Source organism: Cotesia glomerata, linkage group LG3 (assembly GCF_020080835.1).
Source record: "Cotesia glomerata isolate CgM1 linkage group LG3, MPM_Cglom_v2.3, whole genome shotgun sequence".
Lineage (NCBI taxonomy): Eukaryota > Metazoa > Arthropoda > Insecta > Hymenoptera > Braconidae > Cotesia > Cotesia glomerata.
This window is the reverse complement of record NC_058160.1, coordinates 1,827,824-1,852,038: the sequence shown is the minus strand read 5'-3', so window position 1 is coordinate 1,852,038 and position 24,215 is coordinate 1,827,824. Positions and strand designations below refer to the sequence as shown.

The following is a 24,215-nucleotide window of genomic DNA, read 5'->3' as shown; positions in this document are numbered from 1 at the left end:
AAAAAATTAGAAAAACGGTTGATAGAGAATCGACCGATTTTGACCGGATTGGAGGCGATCGACGTGGTTTTTCAAGGTCAAGAACTGATTAGTTTTTGGAATCGATCGGTAAAGCCGTTTAAAAGATATTCCAAAAAAACCACTTCTGAAAAAATTTTTTTTCCTATTTTTTTTTAGATTTCTCCAAATTTCTCAAAATCTATCGGTCCGAATCGGTTCAAATTTTCAGGAAATCTAAGTTTGGCGAAGCCCTTTCGAATGGCACCAACTGCGATGAAATCGGTTGAACTGTTCAAAAGTTATAAGAGATTTACATATTTACACACACACACATATGCATACATACAGACATAGTGACACCCTCGCGGAAATAGTCAGGGAATCTTCCTAGGACCTCAAAACGTCGAGATCTGATGAAAACTCGATTTTCGAAAAACCGGGCAAAACCAATAACTTCCCGATTTTTGAAAATTTTCAATTTTCTTAGCGGGAAGTTAAAAATAGCAATCGTAAATTTCTTATACTGCTTAATTATTAATTATTAATTATTAATAATAATTATTATTAATTATTATTATTATTAATTATTATTAATAATAATTATTATTAATGATAATTATTATTAATTATTATTAATTATTATTAATAATAATTATTATTAATTATTATTAATAATAATTATTATTATTATTAATATTAATTATTATTAATTATTATTAATAATTATTATTATTAATTATTATTATTATTATTATTATTATTATTATTATTATTATTATTAATTATTATTATTATTAATAATTATTATTATTATTATTAATTATTATTATTATTATTAATTATTAATTATTAATATTTAATTATTATTATTAATTATTAATAATTATTATTATTAATTATTAATAATTATTATTATTAATTATTAATAATTATTATTATTAATTATTAATAATTATTATTATTAATTATTAATAATTATTATTATTAATTATTAATAATTATTATTATTAATTATTATTAATAATAATTATTATTAATTATTAATAATAATAATTATTAATTATTAATAATTATAATTATTATTAATTGTTAATAATAATTATTATTAATTATTAATAATAATTATTATTATTAATTATTAATAATTATTATTATTAATTATTAATAATTATTATTATTAATTATTAATTATTATTATTATTAATTATTAATTAAAATACTGCTAAACATTTTTTGTTAAAATAATAAAATTTAAATTATCAAATTAGTGTTTATTATTTAGAAAAAAAAAATAGCAATCGTAAATTTTTTATACTGCTTAATTATTAATTATTAATTATTAATATTAATTATTAATATTAATTATTGATTACTATTTATTATTAATTATTAATTAAAATACTGCTAAATATTTTTTGTTAAAATAATAAAATTTAAATTATCAAATTAGAGTTTATTATTTAGAAAAAAAAAAATATCAATCGTAAATTTTTTATACTGCTTAATTATTAATTATTAATATTAATTATTAATTAAAATACTGTTAAATATTTTTTGTTAAAATAATAAAATTTAAATTATCAAGTAGTGTTTATTATTTACAATTTTTATATACATTTATTGAAATTACTACTTTTTTTTACCACTTTAATTCATCCTTATCATCCTTAATATCATCATTATTATCATTATTATTATTATCATCAAAATCAGAATCAAACTCCGTGTTGCTTAAAAGATCATTGAGTATTTTGGTATGATTGTTCACTACTTGCTCACGAACTCTACGGTACTCGTTGAAATAACGTTCAGACCTTCTATTCATCTCATCCCGATTAAAGAACGGTGACTTTATAGCCGCCCAAAGCTGCAGAAGTGATCCAACCAGAGAAATTAAGAAGCAGTAAATAACTATTTTAGAAGGAGTGAAATTTTTATCATGTGGGGATGCTCGTCTTTGCTGTTGATACCTTATTCTCCAGGCATCTTGGTAAAACGAGTTGCTGCGGTAATACGCGTTTCTATTTATTAAAAGTAAAAAGTATTTTAAAATTTTTTATGGTTTTTTTTTTAGTTTTGCTTTTTTTGATGTTAGGCGAACTAAAATTGTTAGCTTCGGTGAATACATACGAACGACTGTAAGGATCATCACCCTGCGGATTGTAAGCGCGATAATTTGGCGGACCTTGGCCCTGATTGTACTTCAAGTGCAAGTCATACTGCTGACGTGAGTAATCCTTACTCAGGACGCGGTATGCTTCGTTTATTTTTACGAAATCATTGTGACTTTTTGCTGATGTCTCGCTGCTTTTGTCTGGATGGATCTGCAATTTTATTTGTCTAGTGTGTGGTAATTATTGCACACAAAAAAAGGTTCACTTGAGCGAAGAAAATATTTTTCTTCCTAATTATTTTCTTGAGCAAAAAAAAATTTTTTTGACAAGAAATTTCACTTATTCCAATAAAATTAATTCTCTTGCTTTGAGAAATACGTATCTTGATTCAAGAAAATTTATTTAAGTCAAGAAAATCTTGTTGTTTTGAGAAAATTCAGCCTCTTGCTCCAAAAAATTTAGTTCTTGATAGAAGTAAATTTTCTTGTCTTGAGAAAATTTCTCTCTTGCCCCAAAAAATTAAATATAAAGATAGAAGTAAATTTTCATTAATATTTTTATTGATTAACATGTCAATTGGGAAGATCAAATAATATTTCATCATTTTTTTTCATTCAATATGTATAATTGCACGCTAAAATAATATAAAATGGGTATCAAATATTCATGAGAAAAATTTTCTCTAGCTGAGAAAATTTTTTTCTCAGCTGAAGTAAGAGGCGCTGCTTCCCTAAAGTATCTAAAAATCTTGATCAAGTATAAAATTTATTGTATCAAGTATTTATGATAATTTGAATTAAGAAAAAATTACTTCTACCAAGAATAGAATTTAAAGAAAAATTTTTAATTCGACCAACACAACTTCGGTCTTTCTTCAGGCACCCGAAAATTTTTTTAAGCCAAGAATTTTGTTCTCCAGTCAAGAAATTTTTTTTGCTTCATAATTCTTAAGTTAGCCGACGTTTTTAATTTTTTTTAATTTATTAAATTAGAACTAAAAAATATTTTTTTGAAAATTGCACTTATAGTAAAAGTTGAAATTAAAATATACTGCGTAAACACTTACGCATAATTGTTTTGTTTATAATAATTAAAAAATAGCATAAAAATTATAATTTATTGCTTACTTTTTTTGATAATTTAATAAATGCTTCTTTGACATCTTTTTTAGATGCATCTTTTGGTATTCCCAGGATTTCATAATATGTAGCCGTACTACAATTTAAAAACAACATTAGAAAAAAAATTGATACTGAAGTTAACTGTCAATTTTTAAAACAAATCATTTATACCAAGGGCCAGTTTTTCAATCCGGGATAAAATTTTACCCGAGATAAAAGTACTGTCAATATAATAAAAAAAAAATAAATAAAGAATTTAGCGACGTGATATTGCTCTCGGTTAGTTCTCCATGAATTCGGTAATTTATTTAAATAAAAAATAAATACATAAAAATAATAATAACCCTCTTATTGTGTCATTTAAATTATTTTTTAAATTAATTAACACAATTATTTATTTATTTATTTATAACATACATTGAACCCAAAAGCAGAGCCATTAACAGGATTCCTTAAATTTCAAATGTAAATTATTGACATAGTAGAGTTCAATACAAATACAAAGAATCAAGAATACATCGATAATCATAACTTCAACAGTATTACATATTAGTCGCAGATAAAGTAGAACATAGTGTGCTTATATTATGAATTAGCCAGACATCCAAATTATTAGAAACACCCCTGATAGCCACAGTTTCAGACCAACCAAGTTGGTGTCAGATAGTTGCCACCAACTTAGCGACAACTTGCGGTCAACTTCCGAATTTGTAACTGTTGGCGCCAAGTTGGCTACAAGTTTCTGAGAAAAAAGAGACCAATCTACTGCCGCAATATGTCGCCAAATTTCTTGAGAAACTTATCGTCAACTTGGTGTGAAAAAGTTTCAGAGCAACTTTTGCCGACAACTTGGTGACAACTTGGTGAACAAGTTGACACCAACCGAGTTACTTTCCAAGAGTTGCCGCCAAGTTGGTGACAAGTTGCGGCAGTAGATTGACAGAAAGTTGCGGCCAACTTGGCTATCAGGGACCATCAATCTCATAATCAAATAGTATCGGACACTTATTTCTACAGAAAGACATAATTTTACATTTATCGAGATTCAGAAATAAGTCATAATCAGTACACTGATAAAAAAATTGACTTGACTCAAGAGCCAAACTCTTGAACCAAGAATTTCATTTCGAAGAAAATGATTTTCTTGAGTCAAGAGAATAAATTCTTGACTCAAGAAAAGTTTCTTAGACCAAGAATAATTTCTTAGCTCAAGAATTTATTCTCTTGACTCAAGAAAATCATTTTCTTCAAAATGGTATTCTTGGTTGAAGACTTTGGCTCTTGAGTCAAGTCAATTTTTTTATCAGTGTACATAAATAGATTAATAATAGATATGTCATACTCAAGATATGAGTTCGAAGAGCTCAAAAGCATAGAACAGCGACTGCTTTGAGCTCGGAGAGCTCAAAATAACACATAACTTGTAATTTGGAGATCTAGGAGCTCGATAACGTTACAAATGCAATTTCAAGCGCTTAGATATAGAATTAGCGGGAAGTTGCAGGGATGGCCTTCAGGATCATCCATTTTCCTAATTTTTATTTTATTTATTTACAATCAGCAAGTTGTCACAGTTGGAGATTAATATTTCTGTGACATGCCGCTAATGTTTATTTATTTTAATTAAAAATTAGTGACTGAATTCAGGGAGAACTACTTGTACGCAATATCACTGTGCTAAATTATTTGTTTTTATTATTATATTAGCAGTACTTTTATCTTTTATCTCGGATAAAATTTTATCTTGGATTGAAAAACTGGCCCTAAAAATTTTTCTTAATTTTTACATGTGGAATTTTTAAAATAAATTTTTTTTCATAATAATTTAATTGCTACAAAAGTTTTAATGGCTTATTTAAAAAAAATTAAATATTTGACAGATATAGATTTAAAAATTTTTTTTTAAAATATATAAGGTAAAAGACCCTGTTATTGACACTGGCCTAGTTATTGACACTTGCAATTTTATTTTAATTAATTAACAATAAAATAAATTCTAATAAATTAATAAATTAGTTTATTATTAGTTTATTAACAAAATTATGTCAAGGCAGTTGCCGAATGACAAAGAGTAAGTATACATATAATTTTACATTATTGTGCAGTTTAACTTATAAATATTTAGAGTGTTTTACACAATAATATTTTTAGATAGGTGATAATATTATATACTACATTAAAAATTAATATAAAAATTTAATTTATAAAGAATTAACTAATAATTTTAAGAATCTTTGATGTTACTAAAGAGACAGGTAGGAAACTTTAAATTAAAAAGAAGCTATATAAAGAAGGTTAACGAAGTTTGAAGATTAATAAAATAATGATAGAAGCATTTACAACAGTTTATGATCAAACATCTAAATTAAATAAATAATCAAAAATTTTATTTTTGAAAATCTCCAAGCTTGATGAATTTATAATGTCCTCTGGTAGTTCTTCCCATAATCGTATAACTGTAATTACGAAAGAAGACTCATAATGAGTGGTACTGAAATTTGGGAATTTAAAGAGAATATTATTTTTCTTGGCTGCTAGTCTCTCAGAGCGTCTTACAGTAAGGTCTTCTTGAAATAATTCGCGCAAATAGCTAGGTTTACCAATTTCTAATAATTTATAAAAGTAACAACAAGTAAAATAAATTCGACGACTCTTTATCGAGAGCCATCCCAGTTCACGTCTATAAGGCGAGACATGTTCATCTCGCTTTAAATTGAAGATGAAGCGAATTGCTGAATTTAAAGAACGCTGGAGTTTACAATCATTTTCATCAGTTGCATTTAATAATACTATAGAGCAATAATCAATTAACGGTAAAATAGTTGCCGATACAAGTAATTTTTTACACGCTTTATATTAGCTTCACTTGTATGTCAGTTTGTCAGTATGTAACTCTCCGTGGGTAATTTGCGCGCCTGAATATTTTTGATAATCAACAAATAATAGTTTAAAAAAACTAAAAAATCACGCTTTTATAAATAAACCAAACTAAAAAGTAAAAAATAAATAATAGTTTAAAAAAACTAAAAACACGCTTTTTATAGAAAACCAAACTAAAAAATAGAAAATAAATTTTAATAAATTTAAATTAAGAATAGTGTTAAAAATTTCAATAAATATAAATTAATAATAGTGTAAATAAAAAATGTATTTTATTTTAAAAAAAGCGTGGGGTGCATGGTGTCAATAGTTATAAATATTTTATTGACAGATATGAGTAGAGTGATTATCATTTTGATATCTTAAAAAGCACCCCACGCTTTTTTTAAAATAAAATACATTTTTTTATTTACACTATTATTAATTTATATTTATTGAAATTTTTAACACTATTCTTAATTTAAATTTATTAAAATTTATTTTCTATTTTTTAGTTTGGTTTTCTATAAAAAGCGTGTTTTTAGTTTTTTTAAACTATTATTTATTTATATTAGCTTCACTTGTATGTCAGTTTGTCAGTATGTCAGTAACTCTCCGTGGGTAATCTGCGCGCCTGCGGCCTTCCTTGGTTCTGGTAGCCGTTTCTCAGGCTCGCTCTCCGAAATCGAACTCTGATTCCCCGTATTTATAATATTTATAAATAATTATTTTTTTTTTTATTAGCTTCACTTGTATGTCAGTATATCAGTATGTCAGTATGTAACTCTCCGTGGGTAATTTGCGCGCCTGAATATTTTTGATAATCAACAAATAATAGTTTAAAAAAACTAAAAAATCACGCTTTTATAAATAAACCAAACTAAAAAGTAAAAAATAAATAATAGTTTAAAAAAACTAAAAACACGCTTTTTATAGAAAACCAAACTAAAAAATAGAAAATAAATTTAAATTAAGAATAGTGTTAAAAATTTCAATAAATATAAATTAATAATAGTGTAAATAAAAAAAATGTATTTTATTTTAAAAAAAGCGTGGGGTGCTTTTTAAGATACTAGAATTGAATTTTGCGCGCGCAAGCGCGCGCCTGAGTATAGCATTTGTCTATAGGTTATTGCATAAATTACAATTTATGAACTTCTCTGATTCATCAATAGATTGGATTAACTCTTACTTAACTCAAAGAAGACAGTCGGTCTATTTCAATGGTCATGAGTCATCTTGGAAGGATATTATAAATGGCGTACCTCAGGGTAGTGTGCTTGGACCCTTACTCTTTTCTTTATATATTTCTGATCTTGCGAAACGGTTAAAATGTAAATATTTATTTTATGCAGACGATCTAATTATATATGCTTCATGTTGCCCATCGCAAATTAATGAATATGTTGCTATGTTGAATAATGAGATAGAAAAAATTGTTGATTGGTGCAATTTAAATTGCTTGAAATTGAATGCTACAAAAACTAGTGCTATTATACTAGGAAGTAGGCAGAGAGTTAGCAGTAATTTTTGTAAAAGTGCCCAAAATATAATTGTCAGTAATCATGTGATTCCATATGTACAATCAGTTAAATACTTGGGTTTGATAATTGATAATACTCTATCGTGGGAGAATCAAGTTGTAAGCGTATGTATTCGTGCGATGAAAACGCTAGCGCAACTAAAAATTAATAATGAAATTTTTAATGAACAGTTACGCATAAAATTGGTTACGACCTTGATTTTTCCCATCTTCGATTACTGCTGTGCTGCTTATACAAACATCTCAGGCAAATTACAGCATAGATTGCAGCGTAAAATAAACTCATGTATAAGATATATTTTTAAAATTTCGAGATTTGAGCACACTACTCCGTATTATAAAAAATTAGGCTGGTTAAAACTTGATGTTAGAAGAGATTATTTCATAGCTTGTTTATTTTACAAAGAAATTAAGTTAAATTACTGTCAATTATTTAAATCGAATTTAGAATTTCTGCCGATTGTGCTAAGGAGAGGTGACGTCAGGAATGATTATCTACGTCTGCCAAGAAGTAATTGTGCAATTTATGAAAACTCTTTCCTAATTCATGGTATAAAAGTTTGGAACTCGTTACCGGCCGAAATTACATTAATTGACAATTTCGAACAATTTCAACAGGCTTGCTATGACTTCTTCTTACAATAAATGTTAATGTTATTATTTCTCTGTTAATATGTTATTATTTTAAGAATTAATATGTTCTTACTTTTAATAATTTAATATCAAATATTTAAATTGTATTAAAAACACTGTATCAAATGTATACATGTAAATGATAAAATTTATGTATTGTTGATGGTCCTGAAGGAGCTTAGAACTCTAGGATCAAATAAATTTTTCTATCTATCTATCTATCTATCTATATTTTCATGCTTATGATATATTCGACCAATCATGTTAGGAATAGTTTGATGCCACATACATTTCATCTCAATTTTATATTAGGATTTTATATTAGGATTATCAAAATGATAATCACTCTACTCATATCTGTCAATAAAATATTTATAACTATTGACACTATGCACCTCACGCTTTTTTTAAAATAAAATACATTTTTTTTATTTACACTATTATTAATTTATATTTATTGAAATTTTTAACACTATTCTTAATTAAAATTTATTTTCTATTTTTTAGTTTGGTTTTCTATAAAAAGCGTGTTTTTAGTTTTTTTAAACTATTATTTATTAATTGATGAAGTGTAAATATTTCTACGTAATTTCAGGCTATATAATGCCGAATTGATTTTACTTATAGTTTTTGATGTGTGTAAGTTCCACGATAAATTACACGTAAAATGAACTCCAAGGCACTTGATTGATTCAATATAAGGTAGAGGTACACCATCAATTTCTAGCTTTGGAATACCTTCTCGCATAAGAGCTTTTACTTTGTTATTTGATCCCATTACCATTGCTTTAGTTTTAAGTAGATTTACTTCTAACCCATTATCTCTAAATATAATTTTTAAATTATAAATTTTAAGACAATTTGTTTGTTGAGAACATTTTATTTTTTTAATTAGAATAAAATTGCATGATATTAAAGTTAGCTGTCACTTGACCATTTTTTAATTGTATTTAACAAAAAAATTTGTTCCAAAAAATTGTTTTTAAAAAATTGCATTTTTAATTTATTAAAATTTCTAAATGTCCATTTTTTTATCATTTTTTTTATCCAGCAATTTATTTATTAAAATTATTAAATATCGGCTAAATTAATTTTCATTAAAAATTATCAAATTGAAAAGTGTCAAATAATTGGGTCTTTTACTAACTTATTGTAAATTTTTCAATTATTTTTTGTAATTAAATAAAAGAGGTTAAGTATATAAACAATTATTATTACCTTTTGCTACAATAACGTTTAGTTTGATCCAAAGAAATTCTTACTATCTGACCATGGTTGATAAACTTCTGCATAATCTGACGTTTTTTTGACTCAAAATTTGTGTGCAATGCTGTGACAATTTAAATTGCACATTATTTCGTGACTTTTATAATTATAAATAAAAATAAAAACGCATATACTATATGACATAATAAACAGAGCAGATCCTAGAAAGGAAATTGGAGTGAAAAAATTTTAACCCGGAGTTGGTACACTAGAAAAATCCGAGAAATCGCTAACAGCGAATAGCAACAATTTAAATTTTCGCGCAAAATTTAAAAATTATTTTACAAATGAAAATTTGTTTCAAAAAAATTTCATTGATGATTGTTTAATAAATTTAAATTATAAGAAGAAAAATAAAAAAATAATTTTTAAATAACATCAGCAGATTTTATTTATTTTCATAAAGTATTTAATCCACAGTATAAAATATATTACAATATATTCATTTATAATAATAATAATTAATAATATATCTTCCTTATTTTTAATCAGATTTACGAAAAAATTTTTACATTTAAATAGAATTTACATCAAGCTAATATATTTTCACTCTTAACTTCAAATTTAAATTCAAAATACCTTTAAAGATTTATAGAATTATTTGCTCGCTCAAATTGGTTCTATCTATTTATAACACTATTCTCTTTTATATTTGTCTTTTTACAGATACTTGAATAAAAAAAAAAAATTACTCAATAAATAAAATTTTTTTCTTCAAGTCTTATTGTTAAAAAAAAAAAAAATAATTACTTCAGTCGAATTACTTGGCCAGTTTTTGTTCATTCATTCTTTTGATTCCAATAAATAATACGCATTAATTAATAAAATCGCTGTAAAACTTTCGATGTCATCACCAGAGTTTAAATTCATGTGATGTTTTTTTTTTCTTTTTTTGATTATGTTAAAAAAATTCTTACAATATTGCAATGATAATTAAAGCATACTTTATAAAACATCTTCTATAAAATTTGAATAAATAAATTTTTCTTCTATAAAAAATTTATCTAAAATTAAAAAGAAAAAATAATCAACAATCAAGAACCTAGCAGCGAATTTTACAAAGTGAAACAATATTAACTCTATCAAATATATCTACCAATAAAAATAGAGCATAAATTAACACTAATCACTCAGGTCAAAATTTTTGTCGCAATTATTATTAAAATAAATGATTCAAATTTTTAATATTACCGCGGAAATATTAATCCGATAAAAAATTATTTAAACAAAAGATGTTTAAAATTTAATTTTACAAAAAATATGTGTTTTATGATTAAAAAAAAAAAAAAACTACTAAGGTTGTATACAAAAAAAAAAAAAAAACCAGTGCAACAGCAAATTTCATAGCTTATATCTTTAAAAACGTCAATAATTAAGAAATTATATTGTATCTTGTCAACTAATGATATTTTTAAAGATATAAGCTCATCCCGACATTACACTCATCGAGACCTTTCATTTGAGTACACACATCAATTTTTCATATATTTTATATATTTATATAAATTATATATATGTATATATGAAAAATATATCAAAAATGCATGTGGGTACTCAAATGAAAGCTCTTAATGAGTGTAACATCGGGATGAGCTTATATCTTTAAAAACGTCAATAATTAATAAATGACATTGTATCTTGTCAACTAATGATATTTTTAAAGATATAAGCTCATCCCGACATTACACTCATCGAGACCTTTCATTTGAGTACCCACATCAATTTTTCATATATTTATATATATTATATATATGTATATATGAGAAATATATCAAAAATGCATGTGGGTACTCAAATGAAAGCTCTTAATGAGTGTAACATCGGGATGAGCTTATATCTTTAAAAACGTCAATAATTAAGAAATGACATTGTATCTTGTCAACTAATGATATTTTTAAAGATATAAGCTCATCTCGATATTACGCTCATCAAGAGCTTTCATATATTTTATATATTTATATAAATTATATATATATGTATGTATATATATATATATATATATATATATATATTTATATAAATTATATATATATGTATGTATGAAAAATATATCAAAAATGCATGTAGGTACTTAAATGAAAGGTTTCGATGAGTGTAACATCGGAATGAGCTTATATCGTTAAAAATATCATTAGTTAACAAAATACATTATCATTCATTAATTATTAACATTTTCGTAAATATAAGTTCATTATGATTTTATACTCATCGAGACCTTTCATTTGAGTACCCACATGAATTTTTTCATATATTTTATATATATGATAACCATATGTCTGACTCAGCTTGTCGAGTTAAATCGAAATATAGCAAAATTTATGAAAAGTTACGTCATGAGGACAAAAATACAATAGTTAGATTTTTATGAAATCTAATAAAAATACAAGAGACATTTTTTTTATAAAACTAAATTTTGAACTTTTGTTTAAAAAAATTTTTTACAGAACCAATATTTTTGCTACAATACAAAAAATTATACCGGTTAATTATGAATCTTAAATCAAATTAGCGGCAAAAATTTCGTCTCTACTTACACTCTAAAAAGCTTAAAAAAAATAATTTATAAAATAAATAATAAAACTTATAAAGAAACATCAGAATACTTGGGAAATTCCGCAGTAGCAATGCGATTTTCAACTTTAAAACTAGGAAACAATCCAGTAATACCAGTCCGTAAATTTCTTCCCTTAGAAAATCCGTCCCAGTGATTGCCATGGACCTCAACTTTATCCCCAACTTTCAATTCTATTTCTTCCGTGCGTCTGGGTAAGTGATCCAGGATCGCGACAGCCGGATTAGGATTTTGCCCGCCATAATAATAAACATCATCAAGCGAAGTGAATTTATCATGAGCATCAACATGATATGTCTGCATTAATTCATAAGCAACGCGACAGACCTGGGAGCTGAAGGTGCAAACGAGGTGGTCTGACAGGGACAGCAGGTGAATGTCAATAATAATTCCATGGAGAGAAGTGTCGGAATATCGCTTGGACACAGAAGCTGTTTCCGCGATAGCAGGATCGCCAATAACTTCGTACCTAGGATACCGAGTCCTTGCGGCTGTTATCACCTTGGGGTCATCGCTGGCGATAAAGACCCGCTTGACTGCTGGCTCGGTCTCCAGCTGCTCGTAGAACTGGTCAACTTTCACCATGTACTCGTCTAAGTCGTGGTAAGCCGCCTCGGTCCCGACTTTGTCAGTTCTTCGAACGTGAATCCCGACGATTGGCTTTATAAATCCCATCTTGTCTTTTTTGGCGTCGATTATCTTCTGCATGCCCTCCTTGGGTCGCATCAGGAACTTGAGCACCTGCCCGACCCACCAGACCAACGGGTTCCCGTGCAGTCGCTCGATTCGCGGGGCCAAGTCCAATGGTATACTCGGAGGCTGGTACTTTGGCTTCGGGTAGACGTGGTCCACTATTGGCAGCGATACTACTTGCTTAGATGCATCTCCTGGCCAGTTTGCGTGGGAGAGACCGCTCGGAGAGGTACAGCTGTCGCTGAGAGGCTTGAATACTGATTCCCAGCCGTCTTTTTGGTAACGCCAGCCCTTTGATTTTAGGATTAGTGTGCGCTCAGTCCCGTAAGCTACCAAAAAACAGTAAGTCAGGTGGTGAATCTGGAAAAAAATTTTTTTTATTAAAAATATTGTTAATTTTTTTTTATTTTTACATGTGGAATTTTTTTATTAGAATTTCATTGCAATAAAATTATTTAAAAAATTCTAATGTCTGTCAACTTCAATGTCATATTTGTTAGTAGATTTCATAGAAATCTAACTATTGCATTTGTCCTCATGACGCAACTTTTGAAAAATTTTGGTATTTTCTGACTTAGTTCGTCAAGCTGGTTCAGAAAATGCCATTAGTTCAAAAGTTTATATATGTATGTATTTATATATATATATATATATATATACGATATAACGCGGCTTATCCGGACGATAGCGTCTATAGTTGTTAATGGATCCTTTTCAAACTCAACATACTTCATTTTTAGACAAATACCAAGGCCAAGTTCAAAGATGAGCTTAATCGGTCAAGTAGTTCAGAAATTATATGGTTTCAAAATTTTCAAAATCCTAAAAATTTACTTTTTGGCTGATTCTTTCGCGCATAACTTTTGAATGAAATAACCTATCGAATTTTTGTATTTTATTATGTTATAATATAAAATTAAAATTTTGTGTTAAAATATTGAAAATAAAAAATTCGTAAAAAGAAAATAAATGTAAAAAATTTTAAGTTATTATATAATAATTAATAAATAAATAAATTATGTTGTTATTATTATATATAATTAATAAATAAATAAATTATTATTAATATTTATAATGAAAATTTACTTTATGTGAAATCTACTTCCATTTCGGCTGCCGAATGGCCTTTTCTTTTTATATTACTAGCAACCTTGCAGTCACTATCTGACTGCCGTGACTTGTGAACTATAAATAAATAAAATTTTGCTTTATTAAATAATGACTTTTGTTAAATTGCACTACTTTCTTAAATATTGACGTTTTTAAAGATATAAGCTCATCCTGATGTTATATTCATTTAAGTACCCACATGCATTTTTGATATATTTTTCATATATACATATATATAATATATATAAATATATGAAAAATTGATGTGGGTACTCAAATGAAAGGTCTTGATGAGTATAATGTCGGGATGAGCTTATATCTTTAAAAATGTCAATAGTTCACAAGATACAAGGTCATTTTTTAAATATGTAATATATATAATATATATATATTTTGAAGATATAAGCTCATCCTGATGTTACACTCATCAAGACCTTTCATTTGAGTACCCACATGCATTTTTGATATATTTTTCATGTATACATATATATAATATATATAAATATATGAGAAAACGATGTGGGTACTCAAATAAAAGGTCTTGATGAGTGTAACATCAGAATGAGCTTATATTTTTAAAAATGTCAATAGTTCACAAAATATTTGTTAAATTGCACTGTATTTTTTAAAAAATTGACGTTTTGAAAGATATAAGCTCATCCCGATGTTACACTCACCAAGAGCTTTCATTTAAGTACCCACATGCATTTTTGATATATTTTTCATATATACATATATATAATATATATATATATATATAATATATATAAATATATGAAAAATTGATGTGGGTACTCAAATGAAAGGTCTTGATGAGTGTAACATCGGGATGTGCTTATATTTTTAAAAATATCATTAGTTGACAAGATACAATGTCATTTCTTAATTATTGACATTTTTTAAGATATAAACTCATTCCGATGTTACATTCATCGAGACCTTTCATTTGAGTACCCACATGGCATTTTTCATATATTTTATATACATGATATTTGTGAAATATATAAATATATGAAAAATTGATGTGGGTACTAAAATGACTTTAAAAGTTCTCAAAAAGTATAAATGCAATGTTTTAAAAATAATTTTCTAGAACTAGTTTATTTTAAAAAAAAATTGTCTGGTAATTTTGGTAAAAATAATATTTTTATAATTCCTTTAGCAGGTAAGAAAATCATTATACTAAATACAAGTAAAAAAAAAAAAAAAAAAATCATATTACTCATTTAAAAAACTTCTTCATAAAAAATTATTTAAAAATCCCTCCGTTGGCATGAGTGCGTAAAATTCTGTAATTAAAAATCCATTAAATAAAAAAAATGGCCGACCATTAATTAAAATTTTTCTTATTTATTAAAAACAAAAATGTATCTACTAATCCTTGAAATTATTTAAAATACAATTATTTATTTATTTATTTACTTATTAAATATATTAAATAAATAAATAATGAAAATAATAAAATTATTTATTAAATATATTAAATAAATAATTACAATAATTAAATAAAAAAAAAAAGAAAATTTACCTGACAGCCAAAGCCACATCCTTTATTCAAATTACAAATCAATTTTTTAGCGCTGTTGCAATCACTAGGATTCTGCAAGTGCCAAAACCGCTTCTGTACAAGATCCGACAAATTTTGGGACTCTTTTTCCCTCCAGCGCTGATGACCATCAACTTCCTTGAGCTTCTCTAGATCGTTAATCAAGGCCTTTTTGTGCTCCCAGACGTTGTTAATCGCGTCGTCAATGTCCTTCTCCCGCTTATCCAGAGGAAAATCCTCAGTGTATTTTTTAACTTTCTTTAACTGGGCATCGACGTAGTACCACAGTTCCTGGACATCATTTTTAATTCTACGCCTCAAATGCTCGTACTCTAAAATTGGGCTATTATTTACATTAGTTATAGCTTTTAAATTATCACTAATAATATCACTCTTATAATTATTAGACATAATAATATTGGCAAATGCTTCATTTTGTTTTTTTAAAATTTCAAACTCCTCGACCATCGAGGATAATTTTTCAAAATTTTCCTTGTCTTTAGCTATTACTTCCTCGTTTTCTCGGGAAGAATTGTTCCGTAAAACATGTGATACGGATATTATCAGTATTATTAGCCATATTGCTAATAATATAAGGCCTATTTTGCCTAACCAATTGGGTCTTCCTTTCCAAAATGCCATAACAATTATTATTAATCACATATAATCATTATTTTTATTTGGCACCAAATTTTCTGAAATAAAAATTTTTTTAATTTAATTTTTATTATTATTTTTTTTAATTTAATTTTTATTATTATTTTTTTTAATTTAATTTTTATTATTATTTTTTTTAATTTTTATTATTATTTTTTAATTTAATTTTTATTATTTTTTTTAATTTAATTTTTATTATTATTTTTTTTAATTTAATTTTTATTATTATTTTTTTTAATTTAATTTTTATTATTATTTTTTTTAATTTAATTTTTATTATTATTTTTTTTAATTTAATTTTTATTATTATTTTTTTTAATTTAATTTTTATTATTATTTTTTTTAATTTAATTTTTATTATTATTTTTTTTAATTTAATTTTTATTATTATTTTTTTTTAATTTAATAACTATTAATTAGTACAAAAATGACAGCACTAAAGTTATTTAATTTTTACTAGTCAAATTTTTTTTTATAAAAATTAAGTTAGCCGACGTTTAAAAATTTTTACAATTCTTTTTATCGAAGAAAATTATAACAAAAAATTAAAAAAAAGTGGACATGTAGATAATTTGAAAAACTGTAATTCAGTTAAAAAAAAAAATATTTTTTAGTTCTAATTTAATAAATAGGCAAAATTAAAAAATCAAAAATGTCGGCTAACTTTATTGTTATATTTTTTTTGCCATAATTTGTATATTAAAAAAATTATCACATTTCTGTCGAATTAAGTTTCATACAAAAATGACATTAAAAGTTAAGTCACTTAACAATTTTTTAATTGTATTTAACAAAAAAATTTATTCCAAAAAATTGCATTTTTGATATTTTTTTATTTTTATCAGTCAAGTTTTTTTTCTCATTTTTTGCCATAATTTGTTTATTAAAAAAATTATCTAATTGTTGTAGAATTAATTTTTATACAAAAATTACATTAAAGTTAGCAGTTGCTTGGCAATTTGATAATTTTATTGAAAAAAAAAATTTTATTGCAAAAAATTGCATTTTTTATTTTTTTAAATTTTTTACAAGTCAAATTTTTTTTACCATAATTTGTATATTAAAAAAACTATCTTATTACCGTTGAATTAATTTTCATACAAAAATAACATCAAAGTTAACAGTCACTTGACAATTTTTTAATTTTATTTAACAAATAAATTTATTTCAAAAAATTATGAAAATGAAATTACCCGACAATTAGACAATTAAAAAAAAATTTCACATGTAAAAAACTTGAAAAACTATAAGTGCAATTTTTTAAAAATATCTTTTTAGTTGTAATTTAATTAATAAAAAAAATCAAAAATTTTTAGACGTCTACTAACTTCAGTGCATAAAAAATTGCATTTTTTTTTTAATTTTTGTCAAATTTTTTTTTTTGCTATAATTTGTTTTTTAAAAAAATTCTAAAAATTATCAAGTAACTTTTTAATTTTATTTAACAAACAAATTTGCTTCAAAAAATTATTTAACAAAAATTGCATTTTTAATTTTTAAAAATTTTTACCTGTCAAATTTTTTTTGCCATAATTTGTTTATTAAAAAAATTTAAAAAATTATCACGTCTGCTGAATTAATTTTCATACCAAAATAATTTTATCCGGTGATAAAAAATTAACTGTCTAATAAATTATTCTACATATGTCTCTACTATTTAATAGTTGCAATAAAATAATAATAATAAATAATAAAAAGCATTACTTACTTATCAGATACATTGTCGGACTATAAAATATCAAAGAACCGGGTCAACAATTAAATCAACATTGTAACTAAAGTTAGCTTGAAAAATAGCAAACAAAATCACAACTATTGTGACGTGGAACAGATTGTTAAATTGATTAGAATTTATAAATAATTCAGCTTCATTTTTCTATTGAGTTTTTTATAATAATAATAAATTAAAACTTATAACGTGTAAAATTCAAATGCTTTACATTCTTTTTATAATTATTTTCATTGTTGTTTATTACTTTTCTTTGTTTTTTATTTACTTGTTTTACGACCGATAAATTTAATTGAACAAGTGTAAAACTAACCTTTCCATTGAATTAGTACTAACGATATATAACTATCATTATTATTATTATTATTATGATAGTTTTTATTATTATTTAATCAACGTTGCGAAGCCTCCATCTTCTAAATATGTTTATTTTGAGGTTATGTTTGCAATTGTATCACTTTCATGTGCTGGCAATGTAGAAATCTTAAAAAAAACTGAAAAACTTGAAAAAAAAAAATAAATATTGACAGTTAGCCAACATTTATAATTTTTTTATTTTTTTTTTCATTTATTAATTTGGAACAAAAAAATATTTTTTAAAAATTTCACTCAGTTTTTCAAGATTTTTACAATGATACTGAAGTTAGATGTCAGCTGTCACTTTTTAAAATTGTTATAACAAATCAATAACAATAAAAAAATTTTTTTTACAATACTGAAGTTAGCTGACAGTTGTCAATTTTTTTAAATTTAGTAACAAATAAATTACAATAGAAAAAAGCTTCTAAAAATATCCACAAATAATTTTTTTTATGAAAGCAGTCACTTAACCATTTTTCTAACAAATAGATTTTTTCCAAAAAATAATTTTTAAAAAATTGCATTTTTTATTTTTTTAAATTTCTACATGTCAATTTTTTTTTCTACTTTTTTTAATTTTTTTTGCCATTTATTTATTTATAAAATTCTTAAAATCATCAAATATCTACTAAATTAATTTTCATGTCACTTCACCATTTTTTAATTTATTAGCTTTAAAAAATTTTAAATACAATTTTCATTTAATTATTTTTTAGAGCTAGTTTATTTTACAAAAAAATCAAGAAATTGTCAAGTGTCTGACTTTAGTGTCATAATATTTAACATCTGGTATTTGATCCAAAATAATATGACATTAAAGTTAGCAGTTACTTTAATATTTTTTAATTTTATTCAACAAACAAATTTGCTCCAAAAAATAATTTTTAGAAAATTGCATTTTTTATTTTTTTTAATTTCTACATTTCAATTTTTTTTTCTACTTTTTTTTGCCATAATTTATTTATTTATAAAATTCTTAAAATCATCAAATATCTACTAAATTAATTTTCATGTCACTTCACCATTTTTTAATTTATTAGCTTTAAAAAATTTTAAATACAATTTTTATTTAATTATTTTTTAGAGCTAGTTTATTTTACAAAAAAATCAAAAAATTGTCAAGTGTCTGACTTTAGTGTCATAATATTTAACATCTGGTATTTGATCCAAAATAATATGACATTAAAGTTAGCAGTTACTTTAATATTTTTTAATTTTATTCAACAAACAAATTTGCTCCAAAAAATTATTTTTAAAAAATTGCATTTTTATTTTTTCAAATTTCTACATGTCAATTTTTTTTGCCATAATTTATTTGTTATAAAAATTCTAAAAAATTATCAAATATCGGCTGAATTAATTATGAAAATTAAGTTAGCCGACATTTAAAAATTTATAGAATTTTTTTTATTGAAAAAATTACTACAAAAAAATAATAAAAAAATTTAATTTGTAAAAAACTTTAAAAACTGTAAGTGCAATTTTTAAAAAAATTTTTTTTGTTCTAATTTAATTATTAAAAAAAATTAAAAAATTAAAAACGTCAGCTAACTTTAGTATTATGAATTAAATTTCATAAAAATATTCTGAAGTTTAATTAATTAATTTCATACATAAATCTGATGACTAATAGTTAATCATTTAATATAGACTATATAATGAATATGATTTTTTAATATATTAAAAAAAAAAAAAAATTTTTATCACGATTCATAATCTTTATTTAAAAATTATCTGAAAATTTTTAAATAAATAAATTATCAATCATATTCAAAATAATTTAATCAGTAGTTTTTAAAAATTAAAACCCGTCAAAAAATTAAATCTCAACATACCGCCTTAAAAATTATTTATTATTATTACATAAATAAAATTACTTAAGGAAGTTCGAGCGAATCTAATGTAAAAAATAATTTCCAACTTTGAGCTTTGAAATTAAATGTACGTATAAATAAATACGTAATTTATCTAATCCCGAAATTTAAAAAAGATTCACCGTTTAGTTACTTAGATATTAAATTTTAAAAATCATATATTTTATCTCCTTATACACGGGCTCTTATGGCGGACAAACTTTTGTCGAGACTTTAATTATTTTTTTAAATATTAACCTCCCAACTTTAACGGATAAAAAACTATACACAAGAAACTTGGATTATTGCAAAATATAAAAACAATTTAATAATAATACATTACCGATATAATTTTTGAAATATTTAAAGTCAAATTTTATGTTTGTAACTCGTTTATCGTCAGCTATTTATTCGAATAAAGATTTGACAACATCGCGTCGACAGCTGAGAAAAAAGAAAAGGATAGAAATATAGTTACAGAGAGAGAAATGTTTAACTGACACACTCATCCACGTCTCAGTTATGGGTATAATCAAGCGCACTGTTGCCAAATCTGTTTATTTATTCCGGCAAGTAATAAATACCAAAGTAATTTTATTACTTTACTTTATTAAATAAGTAAAAATTATCAATTATTAAATTGTTTATATTATTTTAAATTAAAATAAAGAATTTCGACGGATATTAGGAAAACTAAAATTAAAAAAAAATTTTAACACTGTTTTGACTCATTAGTTACGCTCGAACTTCCTTAATAAATTAACTAGACATACGAAGTGCTTTGCGCGTGTAATATCTCTGCAAAGCAGCATCAAAGACATCTCCAACTGTCCTCTTTTCCCAAATAGAAACTTTAGGTTTTTCTTCTTTAACAACTTCAAGAATTTTCTCCTCTTCAACTTTAACTTCATCCTTTTTGGAATCATCCGTTCCTTTTTCTTCAACAGAATCTTTCTCAACCTCATCTTTTTTTTCTTCAATCTGAGATTCAGCTTCAGCTTCATCTTCAGCATCAGTTTGATCCTCAGCTTCAGCTCTAGGTTTTTTCTTCTCAGACTTTTTAACTTTACCCTTAATCTCACTTTCATCTTCAGAATCCTCAACATTCCTGCTCCTGTACTGTCGCTTGCGCTTAGCGAAGCTTTTCTTCGGCTCTAGCTTCTTACTGCCACCACTTTTTTCAGAACCCGACTCTGAATTAGACTGAGAGCGTTCAGAAGAGTCTGAATCGACAGAGAGATCTTCGTCTCTGTCAATATTTACAGCCGACTCAGAAGTATCAGCTCGTTCTTCAGCAGCGCTGTCTTTTTCTTCTTTTATCGGTTTCTTATCAATAGTCTGGGAATATAAGTGACGGTAAAATCCAGATATATCAGGCTGTTTAGTAACATCTGCGATAGCTTCCAGCCTATCCATCCTTTCTTCATCTTCATGCAACTGCATCATCTTCTCTAAATTACGACGATGAGTTTCTGTAACAAAAACTTCTTTGTCTTTGTACATATCTCCCTCAGCTTCACGCTCCTTTTGCACCTTTCTCTCGATTCTGCACTCGTTTTCTCTTTTTCGTTTTTCAGCAGCTTCTTTTAAATTGTGAATGTACTTGGGCTTCAAGTCTTGCTTTTTAGCACTCACTTCTTTAACTTTTTTCGACGATGACATGTCGTCGTAAATTTCGTCGTACTGAAAAATCGTCGGGTCAACCTCTAATGCTCTCTGGACATTTAATTTAGTCTGTTTTTTACTACGATTTTTCTCAGCTTCTGCTTTTATCGTTTTTCCAACCCAATTTGCTCCGATTGCTTCTTCATCGGAATCTTCATCTCCAAAAACGTTCCCGGATTTTGGAGCTGATAGTTCTTTTTTTTGGACATCAAGACCGTACCTAATAAAAAAAAATAATTAATTACAATAAAACTTAAAGTAACATTTTTTAAATTTATTTTTGAGTAAATTAATTGTTTCTTAAATTAATTAATTTAGAAAAAAATTGTAATTATTTATTTTACAATATTAAGAATTATCCGGTATATTTAATTATTATCTATATATATTATAGTTTAATAAATGATACTGAAATTAACAGACATCAACTGACTTCTAAGAGTTTTTTCAATAAATAAATTAATGTGAGGAAAATTCTAAGTGTAGAAAATTCCAAGACATTAAAAATTTTTGTAACTATTTTTTTTTATTGTAATTAATTTTTTATAAAAATAAAAAAAATTGACAGTTGGCTAATTTCAGTATCATAGAAATTTTAATAAATTACAATTGATATATTTATTTTTTTAGTCATAATTGATTTGTTAAAAGAAAAAAAACCGAAGAATGGTTAGATGTCAGTTGATTTTATTTACAATGACAATTAATAAAATTTAAAAACTTACTTTCTGTTATTTGGATTCATTGTAACTCAAAGAATTGATATTCTTCTTTTTAATAATTTTTAAAAGTCAAATTATTGTATTTTTTATTAAATGTTTTAAGATTTTAAAACAATAACAAAGTATAGATTAAAAATCTAAACATATAAACAACTTGTGAACTAATCAGCTGATTGTCATTCAATGCCAAGAGTTGATACATAACTCCATTTTTTATTTTGTCACGAACTTTCTAAACAAACCGCTAGAGGTCGTTAAAGTGAAAAGACCAAAAATTATGAAAATTAATTTAACACACATTTAATAATTTTAAGAATTTCATAAAAAATAAATTATGGCAAAAAAATTGAGATGTAGAAATAAAAAATGCAATTTTTTAAAAATAATTTTTTGAAATAAATTTTTTTGTTTAATAAAATTAAAAAATTGTCTTTAATGTCATCCAAAAATTTTGAATCTAATAAAATAGCAAAGTTATAATTATTATTATTTATTGTTCCTTTGGTATAAAAATAATGAATAATAAAATCATGAAAATAAAAATAATTATTATTGTTAAATAGCCTGAAAAATTTGCATTTTTAATTTTTTGAAATTTTTACATGTCAATTCTTTTGCCATTATTTATTTGTCACCAAAATTCATGAAAATTAATTTAGCACAAATTTAATCATTTTCAAAATTTATTAACATATAAACTATAGCCAAAAAAAAAGGTAAGAAAAAAAAGTGATATTTAGAAATTAAAAGAAATAAAAAATGCATTTTTATAAAAATAATTTTTTGGAAAAAATATTTTTGTTAAATAACATTAAAAAAATGTCAAGTGACAGCTAACTTGTATGTCATCAAAAATTCTTAAAGTTATTAAATATCTGCTTAATTAATTTTCATAATAAATTGCATCATCCATAAAAATTTTCAGTCGATATTCACTCCAAAAATTATAACACTGAAGTTGACAGATATTAAATATTTTTTTAGAATTTTATAGCAATTAAATTATATTTAAAAAAATTCCATATGTGAAAATTAATAAAAATTACAAGTGAAAATTTTTAGAACCATTTTTACACGCTTTATATTAGCTTCACTTGTATGTCAGTTTGTCAGTATGTCAGTAACTCTCCGTGGGTAATCTGCGCGCCTGCGGCCTTTCTTGGTTCTGGTAGCCGTTTCTCAGGCTCGCTCTCCGAAATCGAACTCTGATTCCCCGTATTTATAATATTTATAAATAATTATTTTTTATTAGCTTGACTTGTATGTCAGTATGTCAGTATGTCAGTATGTAACTCTCCGTGGGTAATTTGCGCGCCTGAATATTTTTGATAATCAACAAATAATAGTTTAAAAAAACTAAAAAATCACGCTTTTATAAATAAACCAAACTAAAAAGTAAAAAATAAATAATAGTTTAAAAAAACTAAAAACACGCTTTTTATAGAAAACCAAACTAAAAAATAGAAAATAAATTTAAATTAAGAATAGTGTTAAAAATTTCAATAAATATAAATTAATAATAGTGTAAATAAAAAAAATGTATTTTATTTTAAAAAAAGCGTGGGGTGCTTTTTAAGATATTATCAAAATGATAATCACTCTACTCATATCTGTCAATAAAATATTTATAACTATTGACACCATGCACCTCACGCTTTTTTTAAAATAAAACTAGAATTTGAATTTGCGCGCGCAAGCGCGCGCCTGACTATAGCATTTGCATATATTTTCATGCTTATGATATATTCGACCAATCACGTTACGAATAGTTT

At 24.8% G+C, this 24,215-nt stretch overlaps 3 protein-coding genes across 5 annotated transcripts; all 3 read right to left on the bottom strand.

The window, feature by feature from the left end:
• Positions 1-1,571: 1,571 nt before the first annotated feature.
• Positions 1,572-9,686, bottom strand: LOC123261218 (dnaJ homolog subfamily C member 4-like). Of its 2 annotated transcripts, XM_044722762.1 has the most exons (4): positions 9,489-9,686; positions 3,242-3,329; positions 2,131-2,324; positions 1,572-2,021 (listed from the first exon to the last, which is right to left on the bottom strand). In XM_044722762.1, exons 1-4 carry the CDS (start codon positions 9,560-9,562, stop codon positions 1,640-1,642), a joined length of 738 nt encoding a protein of 245 aa, XP_044578697.1. In that variant the 5' UTR covers positions 9,563-9,686; the 3' UTR covers positions 1,572-1,639. The 2 variants fall into 2 exon arrangements, with proteins under 2 accessions (XP_044578697.1, XP_044578698.1); XM_044722763.1 differs by lacking the exon at positions 9,489-9,686 and having other exon boundaries at positions 2,131-2,340; positions 3,242-3,300.
• Positions 9,687-11,978: 2,292 nt separating this feature from the next.
• Positions 11,979-18,338, bottom strand: LOC123261113 (alpha-(1,6)-fucosyltransferase). Of its 2 annotated transcripts, none has more exons than XM_044722607.1 (3): positions 18,157-18,338; positions 15,440-16,152; positions 11,979-13,161 (listed from the first exon to the last, which is right to left on the bottom strand). In XM_044722607.1, the coding sequence occupies exons 2-3, from the start codon at positions 16,097-16,099 to the stop codon at positions 12,118-12,120; spliced, it is 1,704 nt and encodes a 567-aa protein (XP_044578542.1). In that variant the 5' UTR covers positions 16,100-16,152; positions 18,157-18,338; the 3' UTR covers positions 11,979-12,117. The 2 variants fall into 2 exon arrangements, with proteins under 2 accessions (XP_044578542.1, XP_044578541.1); XM_044722606.1 differs by lacking the exon at positions 18,157-18,338 and adding an exon at positions 17,823-18,054.
• Positions 18,339-20,758: 2,420 nt separating this feature from the next.
• On the bottom strand, positions 20,759-22,615 carry LOC123260659 (nuclear speckle splicing regulatory protein 1). Its single transcript, XM_044721892.1, has 2 exons — positions 22,447-22,615; positions 20,759-21,941 (listed from the first exon to the last, which is right to left on the bottom strand). The coding sequence occupies exons 1-2, from the start codon at positions 22,464-22,466 to the stop codon at positions 20,816-20,818; spliced, it is 1,146 nt and encodes a 381-aa protein (XP_044577827.1). The 5' UTR covers positions 22,467-22,615; the 3' UTR covers positions 20,759-20,815.
• Between the last annotated feature and the right edge of the window lie 1,600 nt (positions 22,616-24,215).